Source organism: Crotalus tigris, unplaced genomic scaffold (assembly GCF_016545835.1).
Source record: "Crotalus tigris isolate CLP2741 ecotype Arizona unplaced genomic scaffold, ASM1654583v1 scf7180000017633.3093840, whole genome shotgun sequence".
Classification (NCBI taxonomy): Eukaryota; Metazoa; Chordata; class Lepidosauria; order Squamata; family Viperidae; genus Crotalus; species Crotalus tigris.
The window spans coordinates 2965797-2993472 of record NW_024096527.1 but is presented as its reverse complement, the minus strand read 5'-3'; the positions used below and the strand labels follow the sequence as shown (position 1 = coordinate 2993472).

At 41.8% G+C, this 27676-nt stretch overlaps 1 protein-coding gene across 5 annotated transcripts in view; it reads right to left on the bottom strand.

Annotated features, from left to right (window-relative positions):
- NFIC (nuclear factor I C) overlaps positions 1 to 27676 on the bottom strand; it is a 181257-nt gene that overhangs the window by 37373 nt on the left and 116208 nt on the right. For all 5 annotated transcript variants that reach the window (XM_039334795.1, XM_039334796.1, XM_039334792.1 and 2 more), the window contains exons 3-6: positions 5942 to 6016; positions 4969 to 5043; positions 3085 to 3208; positions 168 to 292 (exon numbers count right to left, since the gene is read on the bottom strand). In XM_039334795.1, coding sequence (XP_039190729.1) covers positions 168 to 292; positions 3085 to 3208; positions 4969 to 5043; positions 5942 to 6016 — 399 coding nt within the window. The remainder of the gene's footprint in view (positions 1 to 167; positions 293 to 3084; positions 3209 to 4968; positions 5044 to 5941; positions 6017 to 27676) is intronic.

Here is a 27676-nt window from a genome sequence, read left to right as displayed (position 1 = left end):
TTCGTTGATGAGGTGAAATGTCTTCTTCTTCAAGGAAAAAAAATAGTCCAGGTGCCTTTTGAAAAAAAAAAAAAGCACCTTTGAGACAACTATGACTGGGATGACTAAGAATCTCCGTAGACATTTATCCTGCAAAGTACTTGAACCAGCATCTCCTGCACACTTACTCCCTTCCATGTCCTCCGTCCAGTTGCGGCTGCTACTTGTGGGGGAGCTAGGGGAGGCATAGTATTCGCCCCCAGGGCTGGTATCCAGATCATCCTCCATGGAGCCTGACTTATGCCGTTTACTCCTTGTAGGGAAAAAAAAGGAGAGATATGGTTTTAATAGCAGTTTAAATATAAGAATAACAACCTCGTCTAACCACATCATTGTCTAACTGCACAAGGGTCTTCAAACTTGGCCCTTTTATGACTTGCGGACTTCAACTCCCAGAATTCCTCAGCCATCATGCCTGGCTGAGGAATTCTGGGAGTTGAAGTCCGCAAGTCATAAAAGGGCCAGGTTTGAAGACCCCTGGTCTAACACCTCTGCAAAAGCAGCATAACTATTACAAGTTGACCTCAACTTATGGCCACAATCGAGTCCCAAATTTCTGTTGTTAAGCGAGACAGTTGTTAAGTGAGGTTTGTCCCATTTTTATGTCCTTTCGTGCCACAGTTCCTAAGTGAATCACTGCAGTTGATAAGTTAGTAATAGGGGTGTTAGGTGAATCTGGCTTCAACATTGATTTTGCTTGTCAGAAAGTTGCAAAAGGTGATCCCATGATAGCAATGGTAGTAAGTATGAACTAACTGCCAAGCCTCTGAATTTGGATCACATGACCATGGGGATGTTACAAAGGACGTAAGTGTGAAAAATGCTCATACGTCACTTTTTTCAGTGCCACTGTAACTTCGAACAGTCACTAAATGAACGCTGTAAGTCAAGGACTACCTGAAGCTAAATTTTGAAAGGAATTTCCTACTTTTTATATTTCATTGCTCTAGGTAATAATTCACTAAGTCCAAGAATTTAGGATTGCTCAGAGGAGCTTTACAGGGTGGAATATAATTCAAAAGAGAGGCAAATGCAGTAAGAAAATCAAGGCAAAGAGAACAAACTGCAATTATTCACTTAGCACACTCCTAACATTATAGTGGAAGGAAAAATAAAGAAGATAAGATGGAAGACGTTTCAAAGGATAGGTATTTTAGTAGAGAACCTGGGCACAGGAGGTAAAAGAGAAAAAGAACTGTTTTAAGAGATAGAACAGTGACATATTGGGATATATCAGTAGAGTAATAAAAAGAAAAAGATCATGGAGGGTTTCAGAGGCATCCAGAAGGTCAAGAATGTCAAGGTGGCAACTGTGATCATGTGACCAAAGTTCCCCATCCGGGTCTCTTCCCCACAGTTTGTAGGTAAGGATCAGGAGTTTGTATAGGGTCTGGGGGTGAGTTGCAAATCAGGGTAGGGAATGAAGGAATGGCATTACAGAAGTGTATTATCCCTCCTAGTTGAACACTGACTAATCTGTTGCAACAATAGCTTTCCCCCTGGCAAGCAGGTCTAGAATTTATAAGCTTCTACTTCTAGGATCCCTTCCTAGATGTGTTTTTGTCTTATGTTCTTTTTAAATGTTCTTGTCTAGTTTTGTTTTGTTTCTGTTATTTTTTTTTCTTTAGTATTTTGTATCTTAATCTTCGGAATAAAATAAAAATTGATTAAAGAAACAAATGGTAAGAGTGTTCTCAGCAGGTCATGGCTACTTAAGTGAAGAAAACTTTTCTCTAATTAAAAGGTGACACAGCATTCCTAAAGGCTGAGATGGTAGCATTTTTGGCTTAAATAGTACATCACAAGATGAACACCTTTATAATTTCAGTTTCTGACCCTAAGAGCACAGTAGAAGCCGTTGTTTCCGTGATAGAGAAAGAGCTGTCAAATATTCCACCTTCTGCTTTCTCAAGCAATTTGCATCCCAGATGTTTGAGACATATGGATGTGATGTGGTTGAATAAGTCAGGATCATGAGTCAGGTTGTTTAAGAAATGAGAAAGGAAGGAGAAAAAGTGAAGCACGAAAGCTACAGCCTTCTAGCTTGAAACCCTACCTTTTACCTCAGTTAGAAGAGAGACTGAATTAAATCAAAATCAGAATAACAGAGTTGGAAGGAACCTTGGAGGTCTTCTAGTCCAACCCCCTGCTCAAGCAAGAGATCCTATACCATTTCAAACAGATAGCTATCCAGTCTCTTCTTAAAAATCATACATTGTCTGCATATACAGGAAGTCCTCGACTTACAACAGTTCATTTAGTGACTGTTTGAAATTTCAGTGGCACTGAAAAAAGTGACTGATCACCATTTTTCATACTTACAAACATTGTAGCATTCCCTTGGTCGTGTGATCAAAATTCGGATGTTTGGCAATTGGCTCATATTTCTGATGGTTGCAAGGTCCCAGGGTCATGTGATCACCTTTTGGGACCTTCTGACAAACAGTCAATGGGGAAGCCAAATTCACTTAACAATTGTGTTACTAACTTAATAACTGCAGTGATTCATTTAACAACTGTGGCAGGCCACTTTAACTGACTGTGTTCAGCAGGTCAGGGGTTCAAATCTCACCTGCTCAAGGTTGACTCAGCCTTCCATCCTTCCGAGGTAGGTAAAATGAGGACCCAGATTATTGGGGGCAATATATATATATATATATATATATATACATTGCTTACTGGTGTACACCGCTTAGAGAGTGCTTGCACCTAAAGCAGTATATAAGTCTCATAAATAAATAAATAAATCTTGCTTAGCAACAGAAATTTTGGGCTCAATTGTGATCATAAGTCGTGGACTACCTGTAACTAGAAAATAATTTCTAGTTGCAAGAAATGGCTGGATAAAACCTTGAAGACCTGGATATGACCCAATTTTGTGTGACCTGACAACTTTCCAATTCCATCCGTTGCATCCTCAGTGAGGTAAAAGTTTTATAAACACACACACACACACACACACACACACACACACACACCTAGTGTAACACATACACACAAAGGGGAGGGGAGAGAGAGAGAGTGTGTGTGTTAGTTTAGACTTACCCACTGGAGGAAGTGCTGGGGAGCGTCCGCCTCATCCCTGTACTCGAGGGATTCAGGTCGTACGCTAAGTGCCCTTGCAACTCTCCCAAAGAGAAATTTGGACCTGTGCCTGTCACCACTGGTGCTGTGAATGACAGAGGGAGAAGAACCATCAATATTATAAAGGGATAATGAATGATTCATTAAACAATGATTCGGGATGGAATTCTCTGCTTCCATCAGTGGTGCTCTGTCAGAGATGTTTCCCAACTATGGCAACTTTAAGATTGGTGGACTCCAACTCCCAGAATTCCCTAGCCAACACAGCTGGCTGTGGAATTCTGGGAGTTGAAGTTCACACATCTTAAAGTGGTTGAGATTGAGAAACCCTGAATTAGACTGTTAGGTGGATGTGGGGATTCTGGGAGTTAAAGTCCATCCATCTTAAAGCTGTCAACGGAAACACTGGATTATGGAGTGAAGTGATGTGATATAGTAAAATAACTAGATGCTATCTATAAATATGCCCTATAAACACATGCCTACATATATATAATGTCACCCCTGCCCTTCTCTTTGTTAGACTACACATACCTAGTTCCTTCAATCGTTCATTGTATGATTTAGTCTCCAGATTCCTTATCACCTTTGTTGTGCTTCTCTGCACTCTTCCTAGGGTCTTAGCTTCTTTTTGTAACATGGTGACCAGAACTGGGTGCAGTTGTTCCAGGTTTGTGGCATATAGGAGCCCTTGACATGGGGACTGTTGCATTTTGAACCAACTGCGGTTTCTGAGTTTTCTTTAAGACAGCCCTATTTAGAGTGCATCACCATTGTCAAACTGGATGGTGGTGAGAACATGAATCACTGCATGAAATTCTCCTGCATCAAGAAGCACCATACTTGGTGCAACAACCACAGCTGGACAAAAACCTTCTAGCCATGGCCTTCTCCTGCCCATCCAGCAGTAACCATCAATCCAGGAAGGTTCAAGTCGTGAAATTATTCCCTCAGGAGCAATGTCATTCCTTCAGAGACAACACTAGAATTGGCAAAGAATGTGGTTCTGGAAACAGGAACTTTAGGAGATGATCAAGCTGAGTCCAAGGGAAGAGTCAGCCTGGAATCCCTACACCCTTGAAAGAAACCTACGTCCAGCCCCCTTGAAGTCCTTTAACTTTTATCTGGCACCAATTCTCATTGATATTGTAGATCAAATTCTTGTCCCCAAAGTGCTTTTTCCAAAAGGCAACTGGACATTCTTCGCCTTTTTCTTTGAAAACATTTTGCTTCTCATTCAAGAAGCTTCTTCAGTTCTAACAGTTAGAACTGAAGAAGCTTCTTAGATGAGAAGTGAACCGTTTTCAAAGAAAAAAACCAAGGAAGTTCAGTTGCCTTTTGGAAAAAGCACTTTGGGGACAGCCATGAACCTGGATGATTGAGAATCTCCATAGACATCAGATTCTTGTGTATAGTTTGCATGGAATACATTCACAGTACTTTTGAACTCTATCCTGGCTCCTGGTTTTGTGTGCCTGAAAGTAACTCCATCTTGCTTGGGTTCAGATTCAGCTTGTTTCCTCTTATCCAGAACCCAATAGTTTATTGACAAAATGTCAACAGTACAGCAAGCTTGAGCATCACCAGTACATTAATGGTAGCACTATCTGAATCAACAGATTATTTTTCCCAGTAGCTGGGAAATAGATATTAAAAGTAAAAATATATGTATAATTTTTAGTAGAAATTTGTTAATGTTTACAATGAGGAAAAAAATGGACTATATTAACAGTGGGAAAAATTAACAAATCTTACTTATACCTGCATTTCAGACAATGTAATATAATTGACAGAAGTAAGAATGAAATATGAAAAAAAAAACTTATGAGGATACAAGCTACTCACTCCGGGAAACTTGAATAAGTTCTGTGACACTGAATACACCTGACGTAACAAAATTCTCTTGGTAATCTGCTGCATCTGCAAAAGAGATTTTGGACATTCAGAAACTGCTACAATAATCAGGTTTTTTTCTGAATTGTTCAATGTTTTCAGTGTCAGGTTTTGACTTAGAGAAAGAAACTTATTATACTATAAATCAGGTAATTAGCATATAATCTTAAATATTCCAGACTGGATACTTTTTAAATAAACTCTTTTCTCCCATTTATCATTTATCCATTTTTTTAGACTAGAAAGAACAAGAGTCTATGAAAGCAGCCAGCCAATGAAGTTTGACTCTAAAATAATTTAACATTATATAATAGCCACTGGCTATGTCAGTTTTGGATGATGGAATAATAGTTTTAACAGCATCAGGTTGAAGAAGACCTTTATATAAAAACTACCAAACTGAAGTGGTTTTTACAAACTGGCTGTTAGTCCTCTTCTGAAACTCATTTTTGTTTGTACTGATGTCTGTATTTAACTGTGACATGATTGGCTCTATTGATAGGTTTCCTCATTTGTCTATCCATCTTAAAGTTGCCAAAGTTGAGAAACACAGATTTAGAGATTTGCTGACCGAGGCTGGTTGAGGATGTTCATTCCATGTTGTTCTCAAGGCTGTGATAAGAGTCTGATTTGGTTTGGAATAAACCAAGGTTTTTTTTTTACTAAATTGAAAAGGTGGGAAGAGACAGAACAGCACCCCAAACCAATCCTATTTCTAAGCCTGCCTTGAAGTGCTTCTCCATTACTAATTCATTTCCTGATTGGATCAACCCTTGAGAGAATCCATCCTTCCATCAGTCTGTTCCAGGGTACCATCCCACCTAATTCTTTCAGGGTTTGTATTGCAGGTCCAGGGAACCACAAACCGATGGCTTCAAACATTCACCAGCACCTTTCCTCTGTCCTTTTTTTTGCTGTTGCTCACCCAGCGTGATTATGGGTTTACTATCCTCCTGGTCAGAACCGATTCCCGTCCTGGGACTGCTGCTTTGATCTGAATCTGAAAAGAAAAGAATTGTGCGTTATATTTTACAGCTCTACACAACCGGGGCCTACAAACGTACATTTGTCTTCTTTTTGGTTTGGTTTGGTTTTTTTCAAAAGTTGATTACCACTACTGAGAAACTTAGAACAACATTCAAGGCTGGCTGACCAAGACACAATGTCAGAATTTCATTAGACAAAGAGAGGTGGCTTTTTCAGACAGCCACTAATTTTGGGAGGCAAGAACATGCATTCAAGAGCTAGTTTTAATATTATATTTTTGCTGTAAGGGAAAAAGATTTGTGTAAAGTTGGGGAGGGGTTGGGTCTCCTGCCTGATAACTCTCATATAGCTTGCGGGATTTTAATACTAGACACTTTGACTTAGAACACAGAACATAGAATCATAGGGCTGGATGGGATCTTGGAGGGCTTCTAGCCCAAGCTCCTGCACCCTTATACCATCCCAGTCAAATGGTTGTCCAGTTTATTTTTGAAAATCTCTAGTGATAGAGTACCCATAACTCTAGGAGGCAAGCTGTTCCATTGATTCATTGTTCTCCCTGTCAGAAAATTTCTCCTAGACTGGATCTCTCTTTGACCTGCTTCTACCCGTTACTTCTTGTCCTGCCCTCTAGTGCTTTGGGGTCAAGCCCTTCTTCTCTGGGTAAGCCCCTTTTGGGTGATGGCGAAGGAAGGTCACTGGCTGGGTCACCCCAGGCCACTATGCACTCCTCTTGGTAGCAACCTTTGCTAAGACCCTCGGTCTTCCTTCATCAAGGTAAAGATGAACAGAGGCCGACCACAAGTCCAGGCCCTACTAGGTTGCTACAGCAACCGCCAAACATTAATGGGTGCTTGCAGTAATGTAATTTTTGCAGTAATGGCTGCCCTCCTCCCCATAATCAGCCCTCCCTTGACAACACTCACTTTGCAGCCCGGGTGGGTGATTAACGAGCCGCCAATGCAGATGAAGCGTCTCCCTCCTCAGCCTCCCTTCTCTTCCCTTTACTGGACTCTCAGCCACCGCAGGCAACACCTGACCTCAGAACTCTGTTGGCGCCACTAATGCCAGGCATGTGATGCCACTGCGGATCCTAAACCCGTGCTGTCTATTTAAGCATGATGAAATAAACATTGCCCATTGATGCAATCCTCCCCCCCCCCATAAAGATGGGAAATACATGGGACTGTCTTAAGCTTCATTAGCTCTTTGTCCTGCAGGATTGAGTAGAGATTGAGTTGTGTCTCAAAGAAATTTGGTACAGGGCAGCAATAAAGTTTCTGATTCTGCTTTCAAGAGTTAACAATATCCAAGAATCCTTTCCTAGAGAAATCAAGTTCCTGAAAAGGAAGGAGCTTGATGGAAGGAGAGAGGCAGCAGAAAATAATTTTTGTGTAAAGGAATTTGTGTGGGCTCTTTGGTTCTGATCGTGCTCAGAGACTCTTTTTCTTAATGCTCAAATCATGGGCTATTCCACAGGGCACTTTGGGGCAATTCCTGGACTGGTGCCACCTTCCACTATCCCTGGCGTCACCCTTCAGCAGCTGAGTTGATTTTCGTAGGGGCTTCACAGGCTGAAATCTCAAATTGCAGGACTTCTGAAATCTGATGTGCTGAATTCCATGGAGTTGGTGGAAACTCCCTCTTGGAACCGCCTCCCTAGTTCCATAGCTTTTTTTCCTACTCTCAAGCTGCAATGCTTCCAAAATGCCATAAAATTCTCATAACTGCACTCCAGGGATTTTGGAGTGGTTTCTCCCCCTTCCCTTCCCACAAGGGCCCCTCTCCAAAATCTCATGGATGGTGAAAAAATGATAAGAGATGATGGAGTTGGCCATTTTTTAGCACACTTCTACGTGTGGCTAAAGGGACAGCAAGTTGTAACTGGCCATAGTTGTAAGGACTGTGGTGAGTACGATTGGAAGCTGTTGAGAGAATAAATGCAGGGTTTTCAGGGTGATGAGAGTGGCTGTGTAAAAATGTCCATACAGGTAGTCCTTGACTTATGACCACAGTTGAGGCCAAAATATCCATTGCTAAGCAGTTGTTAATTGAGTTTTGTCCTATTTTATGACCTTTTTTGCAACAGTTAAGGATATCACCGCAATTTTTTGGTAAATCATGTGGTCGTTAAGCAAATCTGGATTCCCCCTTGACTTTGCTTGTCAGAAACCAGCTGGGAAGGTTGCAAATGGTGATCTCATGATCACAGAATACTGCAACTGTCATAAATACATACCAATACCAAGTGGACGAATTTTGATCATGTAACCATGGGGATGCCACCAAGATTGTAAGTGTGAAAGATGGTCATAAATCTCTTTTTTCAATGCTGTTGTATGGTCACTAAACAAATGGTTGTAAATCAAGAACTACCTGTAATCTGCTATCTGAGCCATTGTTTTGCAGCAAGATCTAGGTGTAGATCAGAAGACTATAGTAAAGAATAAAACAGAGCTTCTTGTAAGTTTGAAACTTGCAGATTACTCAGATGGTAGAAACTGAATAATATGCTGGCTGGGGAATTCTGGGAGTTGAAGTCCACACATCTTAAAGTCACCAAGGTTGGGAAACCCGTCTTACGCCATCATTTAAAAAAAAAAACCCTGCATGCAGTCTTCTGAATGAAAAGCATAAATTCTCCTCCTAATGCAGCAGCATTCGCACTGCATCATTCTTGCATAGGCCCTGCTCTTACTATATCTAACGAATTCCCTTCTCAAAGGAAATGCACTGTGCACACGGTCAGGTGCCCTTTTTGCTCTGCAAAACAACTTCATTTAAACAGAGGGGAGAAATGCTGATGCTCAGGGTGGGACCATCAAAAGGTGTGACCCTTTTTCAAAACCATCCAGAAATTGGCAGGCTTAGATGAGGGGAGGTGATTAGATAACTCTGGAAGTTCCTTTGAATGTGACCAGTTCTGAACCAAAGGCAAGGAGTGAACCTCTGGACTTGAGGAAGGAGCCAGAGGGACTCGTGCAGGCAGCAAGAGTGAAGGCCACTGAAACAAAACCTTCCTCTTCCACCCTTTCCACTTCCCGCTTTCCTTTCCTCATCAGAAATACAACTCACGCTTCACATGGGCTACATCCCAGAACTCCTCTCTCTCTCTCTCTGCTTTTCATCTTATCTAAAAATAATCAAGCTCTTTGGGCAGTCAGTGCAGACGCTGAGGTCAGCACTATAGGTTCCTACTAGCATCCTGGATTAGCCAACCCACCACCTCCTCCTTCCAATCGAGTCTCTTTTTACTTTCTCCCCATTGCATGAATACACACACACACACACACACACACACACACACACACACACACACACACACACACACACACACACACACCTCTTTCTTATGCAGCAACCCTTGGCTAGAATCCACACGTCCCTGAATATCCTTGATGCAGCCAGGAACATTTTAAAGTGTCTTTTTATTATTCTATCCCCCTCCCCAAAATGTTTGTGTGTGTGTGTGTGTGTGTGTGTGTGTGTGTGTGTATTCAAAAGTGAGAGAGATGCCTGAGCTGCTCCAGTTCACCAGACCCAGCCAATTTCCCCTAGATTCTAGTATTTCTTTTATTCCTATCATTATTCTTATGATCTACATACAGTATAATAACAGCAAAGTCATTCTACCTGCATAGGTAGTCCTCGACTTACAGCCACAATTGAGCCCCAAATTTTTGTTGCTAAGCAAAGAGAGTTGTTAAGTGAATTTTGCTCCATTTTACGACTTACTTTTCACAGTTGTTAAGTGAATAATTGAAGTTGTTGTTAAGCTAGTAACACGGTTGTTAAGTGAATTTGGCTTCCCCAACATCTTTGCTTGTCAGAAGACTGAAAAAGGTTAGGGTGACCCCAGGACACTGCAACCATCATAAATAAGACCCAGTTGCCCAGTGTCTGAATTTTGATTGTGTGACCATGGGAATGCTGTAATGGTCGTAAGTGTGAAAAACAGTCATAAGTCACTTCAGAATGGTCACTTAACCAAATGTGTTATAAGTCGAGGACTACCTGTACAGACTTGTACATTTGCCAAATAGAGCACCAGGAGGAATATCACAATTCAGTTGTGAAGGGTGGGGGAAGGAGAAGGTGCACCACTCAGAGTAAGAGATAAGTATGCATAATAGCCACAGAATCATACCAATATGTTACATGAAATGTGTGGATAAAAATATAGCTAGTCACAAAGGGATAAGAAAGGTTCCTCTCCTTTTCTTAAACAAGCAAGGCTACCTAAAGCCTTTTTTGATATGAAAGAAGACTGGGAATTAAGGGACTATTGGCGGGAACGTAATCAAGAGGAGAGAGACTTTACTTTTTTTTCTGACAGACACCAATCTTTTTCAAGAATTGACTTTTTCTTGATTACCACGGATTTGTATAATAAAGTAAAGAATGTAAAGATTTTTCCTAGATCACTGACGGATCATAGTCCAGTTTGGATGGAGTTGATTCAAGAGAAAGAGGAAAGAAGATCCTGGAGAGTTAATGAAAATTTGTTTAGACAAGAGAAGAATGTTCAAAAACTAAAGGAGTGTTTAAAGGACTATTTTGCTTTGAATATGTACAAGGGGACTTCAATGTCAATGGTATGGGATGCAGGTAAAGCATTTATGCGCGGTGTTTTGATAAAAATGAATAATTTTTATAAGCGAAATCAGATTCAGAAACGTAGAGAACTTGAAGATGAAATTAAACTAAAAGAAAGGGCTTTGATTCTAAATCCTTCTGATGAAAGTACTAAAGAATCTGTAAAGTTATTAAGGTCACAATTTAATATGTTGATAGCAGATCAAGCTGCAACCAATTTATTATTTATGAAACAAAATACATTTTGTAATGCTAATAAGCCGGGGAGATGGTTGGCTTATCAATTAAGAAAGAAACAGAGACTGAGAATAATAGAGAAAATAAATTATAAGGGTAAACTAGTTTCTCAGAAGGAATTAATTAAAAAATCTTTTTTGGATTATTATCAAAACCTATACAAATCTACTAATGTACAACTGTTAGATATAAATAAATATTTAGCTGAGGCAAGTTTTCCTAAACTGACTGAGGATCAGAAATATGAAATTAATGGTTTAATTACTAAGGAGGAAATTGCCTCAGCAATTCAACAATTGAAATTAGGGAAAGCACCGGGTACGGATGGGTTAACAGCTGTTTATTATAAAGCTTAATGGAGGAGATGATTCAACCATTAAATGATCTTTTTAATGGTATCTTACAGGGTTTAGAGATTCCTCCTTCATGGCGTAGTGCTTTTATATCATTGATTCCAAAGGAGGATCAAGATCTTACTTTACCAAAAAATTATAGGCCTATATCTCTTTTAAACGTGGATTATAAGATATTTGTAAAAATTTTGGTAAATAGGCTTATGAGGGTGGTGCATCATCTTGTGCATAAAGATCAATCAGGGTTTATAACAGGAAGGTATATGAAAAACAATGTTAGACAAATTATTAACTTATTAGAATACTTAGATAAGAACAACCAAGTTCCTGCAGGGCTCATATTTTTAGATGCTGAAAAAGCATTTGACCAACTGAATTGGCATTTTATGCTAAGAGTAATGGAAGAAATGAATTTTGGTGAAAACATATTACAAGCCCTTAAGGTAATATATCAAAAACAAACAGCACAACTTATTGTTAATGGAGGTTTGTCGGAGGTTTTCACAATAGAGAAAGGTACTAGACAGGGGTGTCCTTTATCGCCATTGTTGTTTGTTTTAACATTGGAAATATTATTGATCAAAATTCGAGAGTCTCAGGAAATTAAAGGAATATATGTTAATAAAAAAGAATATAAGTTGAGAGCTTTTGCGGATGACTTGGTTGTTACTTTGTCGCAACCTGATTATTCTGTAGTAAACTTATTACAGTTGATTCACCATTATGGTTTGGTCTCGGGTTTTAAGATTAATGTAAATAAGACTAAAATTTTACCTAAAAATATGTCGAGTCAGGAGAAGCAGATTTTGGTTAACTCGACGGGTTTTGAGATTGTTAATAAGGTAAAATATTTGGGGGTGATGCTGTCTGTTTCTAATGCAAAATTATTTAAAAATAATTATGAAAGGTTGTGGGTCAGGGTACAGAAAGACTTGAAGAACTGGGAAAAGCTGCAATTATCCCTCATGGGAAGAATTGCAGTGATAAAAATGAATATTCTACCCAAGTTTCTTTTTTTGTTTCAAATGTTACCAATTTTGAAAAATGAGATTAATTTAAATGAGTGGCAGAAGGGTCTCAATAAATTTATTTGGGCAGGGAAAAAACCAAGGGTTAAGTTCAAAATTATGCAAGACTTCCGTGAGAGGGGTGGACTCAAGGTACCAAATTTGAAATTATATTATGATGCGGTGGTTTTAACATTAATTAGTGACTGGGTAAATTTGACAAATTCTGAGATACTTTATCTAGAGGGATGGGATTTACTTTATGGGTGGCATGCCTATTTAATATTTAATAAAAAAATAGATTGGGCTTTTAAATCTCATATTTTAAGAATTTCTTTACTTAGGATTTGGAGAAAATATTATAAAAGTGATTTTAAAGTACCATTATGGGCTATACCTTGGCATGCGATAGAAGGAATAAAAAGAGGGGTTAAAATGGATATGGTGTCTTATAGACAGTTACTTAAATGGGATGGACAAAACTGGCAATTAAAATCACGGGAAGAATTAGCACAAGAAAATTTTACTTATTCTTGGTTCCAATATAGGCAACTACTAGATAGATGGAAGATGGATTGTAAGGTGGGTTTTCTTAGAGAAGATGAAAATCTTATTAAGCAACTGAAGGATCAAAGACAAACCCACATTAAGAGAATTTATGGGGTTTTAGTTGAATTGGACTCAGAAACGGAACTAATTAAAGATTGTATGATTAGATGGGCGCAGAACTTTGGTGAGCCAGTTTCATTGGACACCTGGGAAACTATTTGGGTGAGAAATGTCAAATTTACTCAAGCACAGAATTTAAGGGAGAATTTTTATAAAATGTTTTATAGATGGCACCTTGATCCACAAAAAATGTCTTAATGTACCCTGACGTGCAACCTAAATGCTGGAGATGTGGTTATAAGGAGGCTTCCTATTATCATATTTGGTGGTCATGCAGAGAGATAAAAGCATTTTGGATCAAAATATGGTGGAATATCCAGAGAATTTTTAGAAGGAGGGTAAAATTTACTCCGCAATTATTTTTGTTAGGTATTGTTACAGATTGTGATACAAAGGAGGTTGTATTGATGTTAAATTTGATCACAGCCGCGAGGCTGTTAGTTGGACAATATTGGAAGAAGGAATCTTTGCCTACATTGCAGGAATGGTTTTTTAAAGTAGCTTATCTGGCGGAAATGGCAAAGATTTCGGCTTTCTTAAAGCAACAAACGCAAGAGAAGTTTTTTGCTATCTGGGACAAATGGATAAAATTTATACAATTTAGATTGGGTATACAAAAATATCATATAGCTTTTTCATAAGTTTTATTTTTATATATATTATAGATATCTTTTATATATATATAAATATAAAGTTTTTAATTTAATTTTTATTTTTTTTTTATTTCTTAAGCCTATATTCTGCTCTGGGAAGCTCAGGGGGGGGGAAGGGAGGTTTTTTGGGAGGGGTGTGGGGTGGAGGTTTTTTTTTTTATATGTATTGTTTAATTTTTTTTTTCTTTTGTATATGTTGTTTTTTGTTCTGTATTGTTCTTGTTTTTCTTGTAAAATTTATAAAACTTTTAATAAAAAAAAAAATATATAGCTAGTGAATTGAAAATTAAAGTATTCCTTGTTTAGTAACCACAATTGGGACCAGCATTATGTGAAGCAGTCATTAAGTGAAACCATGATGTGGTTATGATTTTATTTCAGTTTTCCTAGGTTTTGCAGACCTGCAAACATCGTAAATCAAGGACTGGTCAAAATGTTACTTTTCCATTACTATCATAACTGTGAAGGTTGCGGTACAAGGCAGTTGCTAAATGAGGATTACCTGACTTATATCATTGATGAGCCTCATTGTAGATTTTAGAGTTCCTCATTGCACCACAGAAATTTGTTAGCCCTTCTTCTTTCTCAGTTTATAAATTCTCAATTTATAAAGGCAAATCAGTCTTTTAATATAGTTTAAGGGGGACTCCTTGTCCAATTGTTTATGTTTTAGTTTTTTCTGCTCTGCCTCATCCACAAAAATGTCATAGTGCTCTTCCTGGCCAGAAAACAACAACAGTGTTGTCCATAAGGCTCTGAAAAAAAGCCAACTGTGATTGAAAACTCACTTAAATCTCTTACTGTGGAAATCTATAAACATTATACAGTAGTGATGTAAAAGCAAGGTCTTAAAAGAAGCACTAAATAACAAATCAAGCAAGAGATGAGCAAATGCTAAAATCGAGATTGTAAACAATAAGCTTGGATAAAATAAGTAAAACCAAGAAGTATAACAATCCCTTGATCCAAAAATTAGGGCAGGATAAATTACTGAAAAACTGTACTGTAGCAATATACAAGCTATCCTCAACTTAAAACAGTTCATTTAGTGATTGTTTAAAGTTACAATGGCACTGAAAGAAGTAATGTATGACCATTTTTCACACTTACGACCATTGTAGCATCTCCATGGTCACGTGATCAAAATACCGATGCTTGGCTCACATTTATGACGGTTGCAGTGTCCTGGGGGGTCATGTGATCACTTTTGCGACCTTCTGACAAGCAAAGTCAATGGGAAATCCAGAGTCACTTAACAGCCATGTTACTAACTTAACACCTGCAGTGATTCATTTAACACCTGTGGCAAGAAAGACCATAAAATGGGGCAAAACTTACTGAACAGCTGTCTCACTTAGCAATAGAAATTTTGTGCTCAATTATGACCGTAAGTTGAGAACTACCCACAAGATGTCAAGGTCTTCATCGAAATCGATGGACAAACAACAAACAAATATCATGATTTGGAAAGTGCTTCCCATAGTGATGTGAGCATTTGGAATACTAAACTATACAAGGAACCTCCCAGTTTCCTAAATTATGTTCAGCATAGAGGAAGCAGAATGAAGGGAGGTCCCTTACACCCCAATTTCCCTATCTGCATGAGTAATGCATGAAACATTTGCTGTTAGTATTACTTCTGAAATTCTCATCCAAACTAGTTGCCAGCAGGCCAAGCAAAGGCATTCCATTTTTTTCTGCAGCTGCAGGGGTCAAGCAAAACCCACTGCCAAGTCTTTCTGAACTCTTCCTGCCCGTGTGGTTGGGGTGGAGCATGCTACTATACTTAGCAACAGCATGATAGGATCTCAGCAGCCCTGTAGGTAATTAAAATGTTGACCGGTACCATGATACTCACACCATCCTTACATACAGAAAATAATATTTGTTTGTTTGTTTGTTTGTTTAATAGGCTGTCCATCTTACCTCAAGGTAACTCTGGGCCAGATTACATTAACAAAATATAAAAACTATATAAACTAAAAACACAGGTATGTTAATTCAAAAGCCAAAGACTGGTCCAATTAGAAAATTGGAAAGGTGGGAGCAGGATGGGGTTGTTGTTAATTGATCAACCACCTCCACTGTGATGCTTCTCCATTGGAGCCCTAAGCCAACTGGAATAGCCAGGTCTTTAGGCTCTTACTGAAATTCGGGGGGGGAGGGTTGGGGCCAACCTCACTCTGGGGGGCAAGATGTTCCAGTGGGCAAGTGCAATGTCAGACAAGGCCCTTCTCCTGGACCACGCCAGCTCAGGCTGACAGGACTGCAGCATTCCTCCTCTGCTGACACAGATGGGATGAGCCCATCCTAGTGGGATCAGATGGTCCCTCAAATTTTACAATTTTTCTAGGCAAGGGTGATGCATTAGTATTGGAAGGGATCCAGTACTGGCACTACTTTGCCAAACTATCTGTCATGGATAAGTCACGGGCAAGAGACAATGACAAATGCAGAGGAGGTCGATTCTGATGCTTCAAATCTTTGGCTTCAGAACTACTGGTATCAATCAGCCTGGAGTCTTGACATTCAGCTGCATGCAGAATTTGATATGATAGGGTGGAGGGGGATATAAATGCATCTTAGAAAGTTAATGGTGTGACCTCCTGTAGGTCTTAGTTTCTGAGATAGTAAGAGTTAACTGTAAACTGCTTTTTGAAGAAAAATGATGTGCTAAACCTGAAAGACAAATAGAAAAAATGAATGTGTGGGTGATGTCCTTCGCGGAAAGGTAAGACACGAGGAAGCAGTTGTAGTTGCCTCAGCTTTCTTTATTGCCCTGTGTTCAGCTTACAAGTAGATGGCTTCAGCAGCTCCCAAAACCTCCCCAGCTTCTTGATATATGGCCATTTCCCGGGTCAATGCGATACCTTTTCACGCAGCCAGCACCCGCGCATGCTGCACCGGCGCTGGCGACAAGCCTGTCTGGTCACCTGGGCAGCTTTGGCACCATGCCCGGGAGTGGCTGCCTGCCAGGATGACAATTCTAAGCCCCGAAGCTCGTTTGACAACCCTGAGAAAGGGACAGCTCGTGGACCAGAAACTCTGAAACTCAGGAGGGCAGTGCTAACACGTGAAAGTGTGTGATCTGTACCTTTCCCTGGCACTAAGAGGGAGCTCGGGGGCTGACAACAGGGTCAGCTTCTACTACTGGCAGGCAATCTATGAGGCCATATGGCCCATCATTTATCATTTACCTGCTAGTGTGGTCTGCTGGTCCCAGAAATGCCTGCCATATAGAAAATCATGGAATTTTTTAATTCCAGCAACAACAGCCAGAGCCTCCCTGTCTATCTGAGCGTAGTTGCGCTCAGCAGAAGACAATGTTCTGGAGTAATATGCAACAGGAACCTGAGTTCCATCAGACCTGAGGTGGCTCAGGACAGCTCCTACCCCGTAAGGGGACGCATCACAAGCGATGCACACAGTAAGAGACTCGTTGAAATGTGCAAGTACACTGTTAGAAGTGAGCAAGGCCTTGACTTTGTTAAAACAAGCCTCATGTGTTTGTGACCACTGCCACACTGCTTGCTTGTCTAGTAGCCTGTGAAGAGGCTCAGCTACACTGGCTTTATGTGGAAGGAAGGAATTGTAGAAATTCAGGAGGCCCAGGAAGGCCTGAAGTTCGGCCTTAGACTTTGGCCTAGGTGCTTCTAAAATAGCAGTTAGTTTGGATTCAGCAGGGTGAATCCCAGCAGCATCAATTTTGAACCCCAGAAATTCAGTAGAAGGCACCCCAATCTTGCATTTGTCTTTTTTGAGCTTGAGGCCTGATTTCCTGAATCTTAACAGAACAGCCCTTAGCCTTTCAGCTAGAATGTGTGTGGAGTCTCCTGCAATCAAGACATCATCAAAGTAGGGGCAAACCCCTGGTATACCCCGTAGTGTGTTTTCCATTACGCTTTGGAAAATCCCAGGAGCGACATTCACTCCAAACTGTAGCCTTTTTACCTTAAAGGCCCCTCTGTGGGTCACAATAGTCTGAGCTATAGCAGCATCATCAACAGGCAGCTGTTGATATGCTTGAGCTAGGTCAAGCTTTGCAAAAACACGCCCCCCCTTGAGGGAGGCCAGGATATGACTGACCACAGGAACAGGATAGGCATGTTGCTGCAATGCCTTATTAAGAGTGCATTTGTAATCAGCACAAATGCGAATGTCCCCATTTGCCTTTAGAGGCGTGACAATGGGGGTCTCCCAAGGACTGGAATCAACAGGTTCTAGAATTCCCTGTTGGATCAGTTTGTCTAACTCAGTGTCAATTTTACTCTTTAAAGCAAAAGGGACCCTTCTTGCTTTAATTCTAATGGGAGTGACAGTGGGGTCTAGCTTTAAGGACACAGGGGGTCCTTTGAATGTGCCCAGCTGGGGGCTGAAAACATCTGCAAATTCTTTGCAGACTTCCTGTAGGTCGAGTGTTTGTAAGCTGTTGAGTCCTGTGACGTGTATCCCCAGGGCCTCAAACCAATCAAGTCCTATGAGACTCGTTCGTTCACCCCCTACTACTAATAAGTCTAGTGGACCTTCAAAACTCTTGTATTGCACGTTAAGGGTGGCCTCCCCCTTAACACACACTCTTGAATTTTGAAAATCTGTTAACACAATGTCAGAAGGCCTTAACTTGGCCTGAGTTCCACTGCCGGAACAAATCTTCCTAAATGTATGCAAGGAGATGATTGAAAGGGCAGACCCTGTGTCTAGTTCCATAGTTAATGGAACCCCTTGTAGCTTCACCTTGAGTGACAGCTTTTTCTTAATGGGCTTGTGTGTGCCTGTCCTGAGGATGCTCCTTCGCGAAGCGCAAAAACCTACCCTATTCTGGCTGGGGACCCTGGTACCTTTCAGGCGCAGTTCTTCCTGAGGTTGTACCTTTCGTCGGCCCAGACACACAGCTGCAATGTGTCCTTGTTTGCCGCATGCCCGGCAGGTAGCGGAGCGGAACTTGCAGTCGGTTCTCCTGTGGCGACCTCCACAGCCGATGCACTTGAGTGGAGCTGAAGAGCTTCCCTTCTGATTTCCTTCCTTCGTGGGGTGGAGACGGTGACTTCCTCGTCCGGATCCTCCTCGGAGTTTCCTTGGACGTCTTCCTGGTGCACGGATGCAACTTCTGGACTGTTTCTGATCGGCTGCATGTTCTTGACGGCGCCGCCTGCTGCTTCTTCTGCGGTGACTTCTCTTAAGGCATCTTGGAAGGACAATTCTTCTTTAGCGAAAAGCCTCTGTTGTAGATCTCGATGCCTTAACCCGCACACGAATCGGTCCCTCAGTCGTTCTTCGAGGTCCTTGAACTCGCAGTGCTTGGCGGCCTTCCTTAATGCGGCGATGTACTCTTTGGCCGACTCGCCGGATCGTTGATCCCTCTGCTCGAAGGTGTGGCGCCATGCGATGACGGACATCTTGGGCTGGAAGTGCTCCTTCAGTAGCTTCTTTAGATCTGCGTAGCTGACAGACTCTACTGGAACAGGTGCTGCAAGGTTTTCTGCGATTTCGAAGGCGTCTTGACCGCAAACACAAAGCAGGGTGGCAGCCTTCAAGCTCTCTTCCCTCACTTGGTTTGCCTTGAAGTAGTTCTCCACCCTGGCTACGTAGGACTCCCACCGCTCTGGATGTGAGACGTCGAACTCCGAAAGCCTTCCAACCTTTGCCATCTTCAGGAGACGGGTCTATCAGCCAGCCTACCCCCGAATGCGCACTGGATTGGCGAGTAGCTGCCGAGTCAACGCCGTTCCGCCGCTCAGGACTCACTTGGGTAAGCTTACACCTCTTCCTTTCCAGGCGATGTAAGGCATCCCATCCTCGTCGCCAGTGTTGAGTCCTTCGCGGAAAGGTAAGACACGAGAAGCAGTTGTAGTTCTCAGCTTTCTTTATTCTGTGTTCAGCTTACAAGTAGATGGCTTCAGCAGCTCCCAAAACCTCCCAGCTTCTTATATAGGCATTTCCCGGGTCAATGCGATACTTTTCCCGCGCCAGCACCCGCGCATGCGCACGGCGCTGGCGACAGCCTGTCTGGTCCCGGGCAGCTTTGCACCTGCCCGGGACTGCCTGCAAACGCCCCGAGCCGTTTGCAAGGCTCGGGACATAACAGAATGGATCTATAGTATCATTTGCTACCTCTTGGGGGTGATGGATATTGTAATTCAGGACTTTTAGAAAATGCCAGATTGGCAAATAATGCTGTTTTTAAAGAGAATTTTAATGTTTGTTTTAGGGGATTATAGTTTCTCAATGTTGTCCATGTAAAAAATGGCAGGGAACCATGGTGACTGTTAGTTTTCAACCGTCATGGCCAGTGAGCTCCTCATCTTTTCTACTGGATTGCAACTCTTCTCCATTGACTTTAAGATCAAAACAACACTAATACTTTTCTTTTCTGTACTAAATTCTAATTTAAGTAGTTCAGATGATTTTGTTGCAAGTGATCTGTTAAGGTTCTCCACCTCTCAAGATCTAGAAGGCCACTTTCGTTTTAAGATTTTATTCTTTTAGCTTGTCCTTTTTAAAAAAAAAAATATCCTGTTTAAGACTCCCTCTAGATGACTTAATTTAAAAGTTTAATGCAATACGAAATGCTAGTACACAAAAAAACAGTTATTTCTACTTGAAAGGCCAAAATGACCATGTTTGTTTGTGGTTTTAATGTATTACTGTATTGTTCTTTTGCTTTAATTGCAAGCTATTTACAGTTACTGGTGAACAGGCAGGTCTAAAAATTTAAAGGAAGGAAAATCAGGAAAGGGGAAAGTAGATTACAGTACTAGACAACAATTCTGTAATGGCTGGACCTATTTTTTTTTTTTTAAAAAATGCATTGCCTCATCAGCTGAAAAGTCATTTTGCCTTATACTATTTGTAGGAATTAATTCTTTGCCTAGCCACTGATCCACACCATTGTATATGAAAACACAAAATCCAATCCTGGACTTGTCAAATTTGCCTCCAGTCAGTTTCCCCCTGCAAAATCTTTTGGTGCATTTGTTTTTTTAAAAAAATAAAATAAAACAGGTGGTTCAAAAATGTTGTTGAGGCAAAGAAGTCCCCGGTTCCTCTGCCAGCCAAAACGGTCTACCTCAGCAATGGTGGTTGATCTCACCCGTCCTTTAAAGTCTGGGCCACTATTTTCCTTTATCCGAGCTGATACTTGGCTGCAAAAACTGGGCCCAAGCCAGCTTTCTGCATGCCAAATACTTTTCCCCTGCCATCTTTTTCTATAACACACACACACACACACAGACACACACTCTCCCTCCTGTCCCTTGCACAACCATTGCTCCCTCTCCCTGCTGCCAGCTCGGCCATTGGCATTTCACTCGACTGCCTCTGCCCGATCTTCCAAACCGAGAGTCACTCCAGTCAAAACAAGAAGCGGCAGCCTTGCCAATCAGCCTGGCGACATTTCCACATTCCCCCTCTCTCTCACACAGTTCCAAATGAGGAATTTGGAAGCACGCTTTTTCACCATGCTGCAAAGAAACTTTCACTAGGCTAGGAGTGGCTTTCGGTCAGCCTCCCTTGCCACGCAAAAGAGAGAGGTCCGTGCAGGAGAAATTCATCCTTCATTTCATTTATGGGGGATGATCATTAAAACCCACCGAATGAGGATGCTCTTAGGGAAGAATTTCAGGCAGCACCTCCCCAGTTCATATCACTAAGCAGGTGCGGCCATTTTGTGTGCCCCCCACATGCCAATCTTTCCCCAATGCGGCCATTTTGTGCCGAGTTAAGATTCGCAATGCAGGAAGCAGTCAAATGGAGCCTCGAGGCTTAAAGAAAAATAAGAACTCTCTGCAAATATACAATACACATACACACAGTTTAAAAAAAAAACCGTTCTTGTTGTATCAAGGCTGGGAAAAAAATTCCATCCAGTACCCCTCCATATGATTTTCCCCACAACGTGATGAAACTTTTTTCCACAAAAAAAATTGGTTTTCCACTGATCCTGACATAAATAAGCAAACAAATAAATAAGGCATCCACTTGAAGTAAACAAAAGCATTTTTAAAGCAATGCATGCATAATATTCTGTTTTTCATTCACCCCCCCCCCACACACACATATTTTGCAATCCAATCTTTTCATGTCCACAACAAGTTGGAAATCAATAATTGTTTTTAAACAGAAACAGGAGAAGAAGAAATGAGACGGGAAGAAAAACGCAAAGTTTGCAACAGAATGCGCCAGAAAAGAAAAGAACATGCAGTTCATAGGCTGTTTACTTAAATGGAATTTTGGCTCTTGCAAGCTGGTTTTGTTTTGTTTTTTAAATAAATTCTCTCCCCGCCTTCCAACCTTCCCCGCCTGCTCCTTTTCTCCAATTTCCCCTCTCCACGCACACTTCCATTCCCCAGCAGCCATTTTGAAGGCAGAAAAGCACAATTACATGTGCCGCCTCTCTTGCTCCAAAAAGTTTATTTTCCTTCTTTCCCGTCTTGGCAGCCATCTTTTTGAAAAAGTGCCGTGAATTTCTCCAGCTGTCCTGCAGAAAAGCAGCATAGCAGCGGAAGAGAGGAAAGGGTGCCAGGGCAGAGGTGGCAAATCTTCCCTCCTTATCCTTTTTTATTTTTATATTTAGCACGGAGCCACTATCTTTGGCAAAGGAGGAAAGCACACCTCCCAGAAGTGTCTGTGAAACAGGAATGAGTTGTCTGACCTCAAAGAGAAACTGAAAAGCCAGCAGGAATGGATTAGAGTTAGACAAGAGAGGGAAAAAAGGCTTTTAAAACTTCCCTGTTGTACTTCAGTGCACACACAACAGGCACATTTTTGCTCAGGCTCACAAAGTATCTTCCCCTCCTTTCTCTCCTAGTGCTATTTGCAAAAGTTTTACCTTTTTTTTTTCCAAACAATTTTCTCACCCACTCGATTTTCAGAAAATTGTTCACAATAGAAATCAGCCAAAACAGCAGCCTAGTTTTGGAGTTAGTGCGAAAGAGTATACCATAAGTCAGGAATTGAAGATCTTCAATTTAAGGATCAGGGTACAAGTTTTGATAGAGGTCTTAAAACCTCCTATGGGCCAAAGAGTTGACAGGATCACACATTTATTCATTTCTGGTGCCCACAAATGAGTAAGAGGCCAGTAAGATCACGTGCATTAGGTATGAACCCTCTAGTTTATGCTGACATATGTATTATTAGCATGTGTTGCAGGGTAGTGTGAAAGAGCAATGCACACATGCACAAACATATACATCTACCATTCATTCCTCTGTATCACTTCCATGCCATGCTATACAGCACAGCTGCACGGAAAGACACATGGCATTTAAGAAACATTTTATCTTCATATTTTATGTTCTGTTGATTTTATTATAATTCCTTTGTTTGATTGTTGCGTGTTGTCCTGAGTCACTGAGAGAAGGGCGACATATAAGTTTAATATTTTTTATTATTATTATTACCTCCTGCACCCCAACAGGAGTGTATCACACTGGAGGTGGCTGTAGGATTAAGAGAAGACACCCCCACACACCTCTCCCAGTGTGCATCTTGCTCTCTTCCTCCTCATCTTTTAATTATAAATTATTATGGTTCATTGGATACTATTATTATTTATTGTGTAATGTTTTACTGGCTTTTCATTTGTAAGCTTCCCAGAGTCACCTCTGTGCAAAAAGGGTAGCATACAAGTCAAATAAATAAATAAAAATATATAAAATGAATTCATTTGAACATGCTTGTGAGAAAAGGACATTAAGGAAACAAGATAAAGGAACTGAAAAAGTTCTGCTTTGAACTTCAGGTCAAAACTGGAATAAAAGGAGACAGAAGAAAGTAGAATCATTTGCCCCGCCCCCCCGGCCATCAGTTACACAGGAGCAGCAAAACTATCTAGAAGGTCTGTAAAAATAATTTTCGGCATAGTGCCTGGGATTAATGCTACCTTTGCAAAATATGATTGCCAGATAGATCTTGGGAATAGAAGTGTAGGCGGCTGTTAAGCTCCTGATAACTTTTTGATCATATATTATTAAAGCCAAGGGCAGGTGAGAGATAGATAGAGATATATTAAAATATTATTTTCATTATATCTGCAGGATCAGTGCTTCTAATGATTGACATTCACATTTTTGTTTCTGACATGAGAATTAATCCAAATAGGTTTCCTGGGCTGTATGCAGTAAATTCCGCTTTTCTAACTAGCAAAAAGTACTCTTAATCTAAAAGTGATTTCATATCACCCACTTCAAAGAAAAATCACATGAATATATGTTCCATTTTAGAGTCTGTCTAATAAGCAGCTTGTTTTAAACCATGCCCATGCCAAATTTCAGCTGTGTTGATCAAATGAGAAGCATACACACTCACAAACACACACGCTGTATATGTGTGTGTGTGTGTGTGTGTGTGTGTTGTGTGTGTGTGTGTATTCTAAGTAACCAGTAAAAACGTGAACACCAGGAATATTATAAACTAAAAAAGTTTAATACCATCACCAATCACCAAGCTTTCGTCAGAAATTTCTGACATCATCTGGGTTAATGCTGGTTTATGGGAGAGTTCCTTTATAGGCAAACCGCCGTTTGCACACAGCTCCTGGACCTCGTCACAGGTCCTAACTGGTTTAACTGTGTTCTAATTATGGCTTTCGCATCGTTGACTCCTCTTTTCTTGCCTCCCCTGCATGTATGTATGCCACTGCTCACTTCCACCTCATACCGACCTGGGCTGGGGATGTTCCCTCCCCCTCTTTTTTGGCTGGCCAAGTCATCTGTATCTCTGAGCTGTTCCCTCCTCTTACACTCACTCCTCCCCCCTTCCTCCTTCTCCTTACTCCCTTCCCGGTTGTCATCTCTTATCCCAGTAGTTCTCAACCTTTTTAATGCCGCGACCCCCAACCGGTCGTAAGTCGAGGACTACTCAACTGGTGCAGCACCGTTTGCAGAATGGGACTTTTGGCGGGCTCAGCAGGGCAGAGATACCTTGGACAATTCCTACCGGTTTTTGAAAGCCAATAGACTCTATTCAAGAGAGTCTATTCTATTGGCTTTCAAAAGCCAGTAGAATAAAAGGGAGTAGCACAGCTAAGGAAAAGGGGGAAAAATGGTGGATTGCATTGTTTGGCAACCCCCGTGAAATGGTAGTTCGACCCCAAATGGGGTCCCGACCCACAGGTTGAGAACCATTGTCTTATCCTGTGGAGCTGCATACTCAGCCTTTCTCCCTGTCCCGTATTTCTCACTCCCCCCCCCCTTTGTCTGCGTAGTCCCCGTTCATGTAGTTCCTACATCGCCTGGCACCTGTCCCCTCCCTCCCCCCGTTTCTGGTGTTCCTGATCTCTGCACCAAATCAGGCACCCCGAACAACTCCTTCCTCCTCACTAAACCCCCTGTCCACCCTCCTTTTTTGGGGTTGTGTACCCGGCTCCTTCATTCCTTCCCCTCCATTGACCTGGTGATCCTTTCTACAACTTCCACCCCGTTCAACCTCTGCTTTCTCTCCCCCCCCCCGTTCCTAATGCTCTCAACCTCTGTATCCTCCCGAGCGTTCCAATTGATGCTCCATTGTTTCTGCCGGTGGACCGGTACTAGGGGGGCAAGCTGATGTGGTCACCCTCCTTTCCAGGTGTTGCTGGATCGTCGCCGCTCTGGGTCGCTCCTTCCCGTCGTTCTTAGTCCCCTCCTGTTTCTGCGCTCTATCGTCCACGGTGGAGCCCCAAACGCCATCAACTGGGGAATCTGGGGTCCCATTTGAAGGTGTGACTCATCTCAGCAGCTGCGGGGGGCACGGAGGGATCTCTGGTCTGCTGGTCATTGCCCTATCATCTCCTGGCAGTCCCCTTACCCTCCCAGAGTGTGTGCGCACCCCCAGGACCCCCGGGACGGGGGAGTTCCTTAGCCGTGGGTTACTTTCCACCTCGATATTTGTGGGGGGTGTCCTTCCCCCTGGGAATTCCAGGGGTTTGGGGGTAATCCCCTGTTCGCTGGCTGCCCTTCCTTCATCACGCAATCGTTCTCTTGCTGTTTGGGAGCGTGTGCATACTCTCGAAGTAGGGGGCCCTTCGATCGTTGGTTACCTCCCTGGATGTTCATAGACCGTTTTTGGGGGGAGGGATTCACCCTCTCCGTAATTTCCTCCCTAGGGGTGCACGATACCACCCCAGGGTGCCTCCATAGGGGTGGGTGATCACACGTGCTCCATGCCCGTGGATGATAGAGCGCAGAAACAGGAGGGGACTAAGAACGACGGGAAGGAGCGACCCAGAGCGGCGACGATCCAGCAACACCTGGAAAGGAGGGTGACCATATCAGCTTGCCCCATAGTACCGGTCCACTGGCGGAAACAATGGAGCATCAATTGGAACGCTCGGGAGGATACGGAGGTTGAGAGCATTAGGAACAGGGGGAAAGAGAAAGCAGAGGCTGAACGGGGTGGAAGTTGTAGAAAGGATCACCAGGTCAATGGAGGGGAAGGAATGAAGGAGCCGGGTACACAACCCCAAAAAAGGAGGGTGGACAGGGGGTTTAGTGAGGAAGAAGGACATGTTCGGGGTGCCCGATTTGGTGCAGAAATCGGGAACACCAGAAACAGGGGGAGGGAGGGGACGGGTGCCAGGTGATGTAGCAACTACATGAATGGGGACTATGCAGACAAAGGGGGGGAGTGAGAAGTACGGGACAGGGAGAAGGCTGAGTATGCAGCTCCACAGGATAAGAGACGACAACTGGGAAGGGAGTAAGAAGCAGGAGAAGGAGGAAGGGGGGAGGAGTGAGTGTGAGAGGAGGGAACAGCTCAGAGATACAGATGACTTGGCCAGCCAAAAAAAGGGGGGGGAGAGAACTTCCCCAACCCAGGTCCGTATGAGGTGGAAGTGAGCAGTGGCATACATACAGGCAGGGGAGGCAAGAAAAGAGGAGTCACCAATGCGAAAGCCGTAATTAGAATGCAGTTAAACCAATTAGGACCTGTGACGAGGTCCAGGAGCCGTGTGCAAACGGCGGTTTGCCTATAAAGGAACTCTACCATAGACCAGCATTAACCCTGACGATGTCAGAAGTTTCTGATGAAAGCTTGGTGATTGGTGATGGTATTAAACTTTTTTAGTTTATAATATTCCTGGTGTTCATGTTTTTACTGAGTAGCCGGTCTCTATAAATATTCCACTAATTACAAAGAAGACAGATCATATCTAGCACCAACATCTTGTTAGGTGTCCCTGCTGTTTGAAATAATCATCGTGTCCTCATTAGATTGATACAGCAAGAAGCATTGGACAACACAGATGTTCAATTTATTCATTAAGACCCTCTTAATCCTTCACTGTCTCCAATATTACAGGGATAGTAGTCCTAGTTCTGTCTGCTAAGCTGCCAGTTTCTTTGTGTGCATACTCTCAGAAATGATGTCCATTACTAAGTTTATCATCTATGCCTTAAATCAAGTGCTAATTTAAACTCTGATTTCTTAATACAAGAAGGATTCATAAAGTAGTTAAGTTTGCATTTCCTGGAAAGGTTGAGTTTTAATTTGTTGCCCCTTGATCATGGAGATTACATTGGGCAAGTTATTTTAAAGACATAACAAAGCAAGACCCCAAGTCTATGCTGAATGAGCAAATGTGGGATATTAATGTAGCAAATACATAAATACAAGAAGTTTAAAGTTCCCTCTGCACCATTCCTAATAAAAACTATGGTTATCATAACATATCCTTATCCACAGGGTGACTTATAACTACCCAAAGTCTCTAAATATCCTTTAAAAAAAAAAAAAAAGACAATCACTCTGGACCTTGCCAGTTGTAAAATATGTGGACTTCAAGGTCGGCTGGGGAATTCTGGGAGTTGAGTTGAAATCCACATATCTGAAAGATGCCAAGGTTGAAGAACATGTAGTCCTCTACTTACAACCAGTCGTTGAGCAACTGTTCAAAGTTACAGTGGCACTGAAAAATTAACTTACAAGTGGTCCTTGCACTTACGATCAGTGCAGCATCTCAAGGTCATGTGAAGTCCGTTTGCAGCTTTCCTACCTGGCTTCCGACAAGCGAAGTCAATAGGAGAAGCTAGATTTACTTAAGGACTAAGTGATTCACTTAACAACCTTGGCAAAAAAGATCGTAAAATCTAGCATGACTCATGTAACAACCACTTTGCTTAGTAATGAAAATTCCAGTCCCAATTTTGGTCATAAATCAAGGACTACCTGTATGTATGTG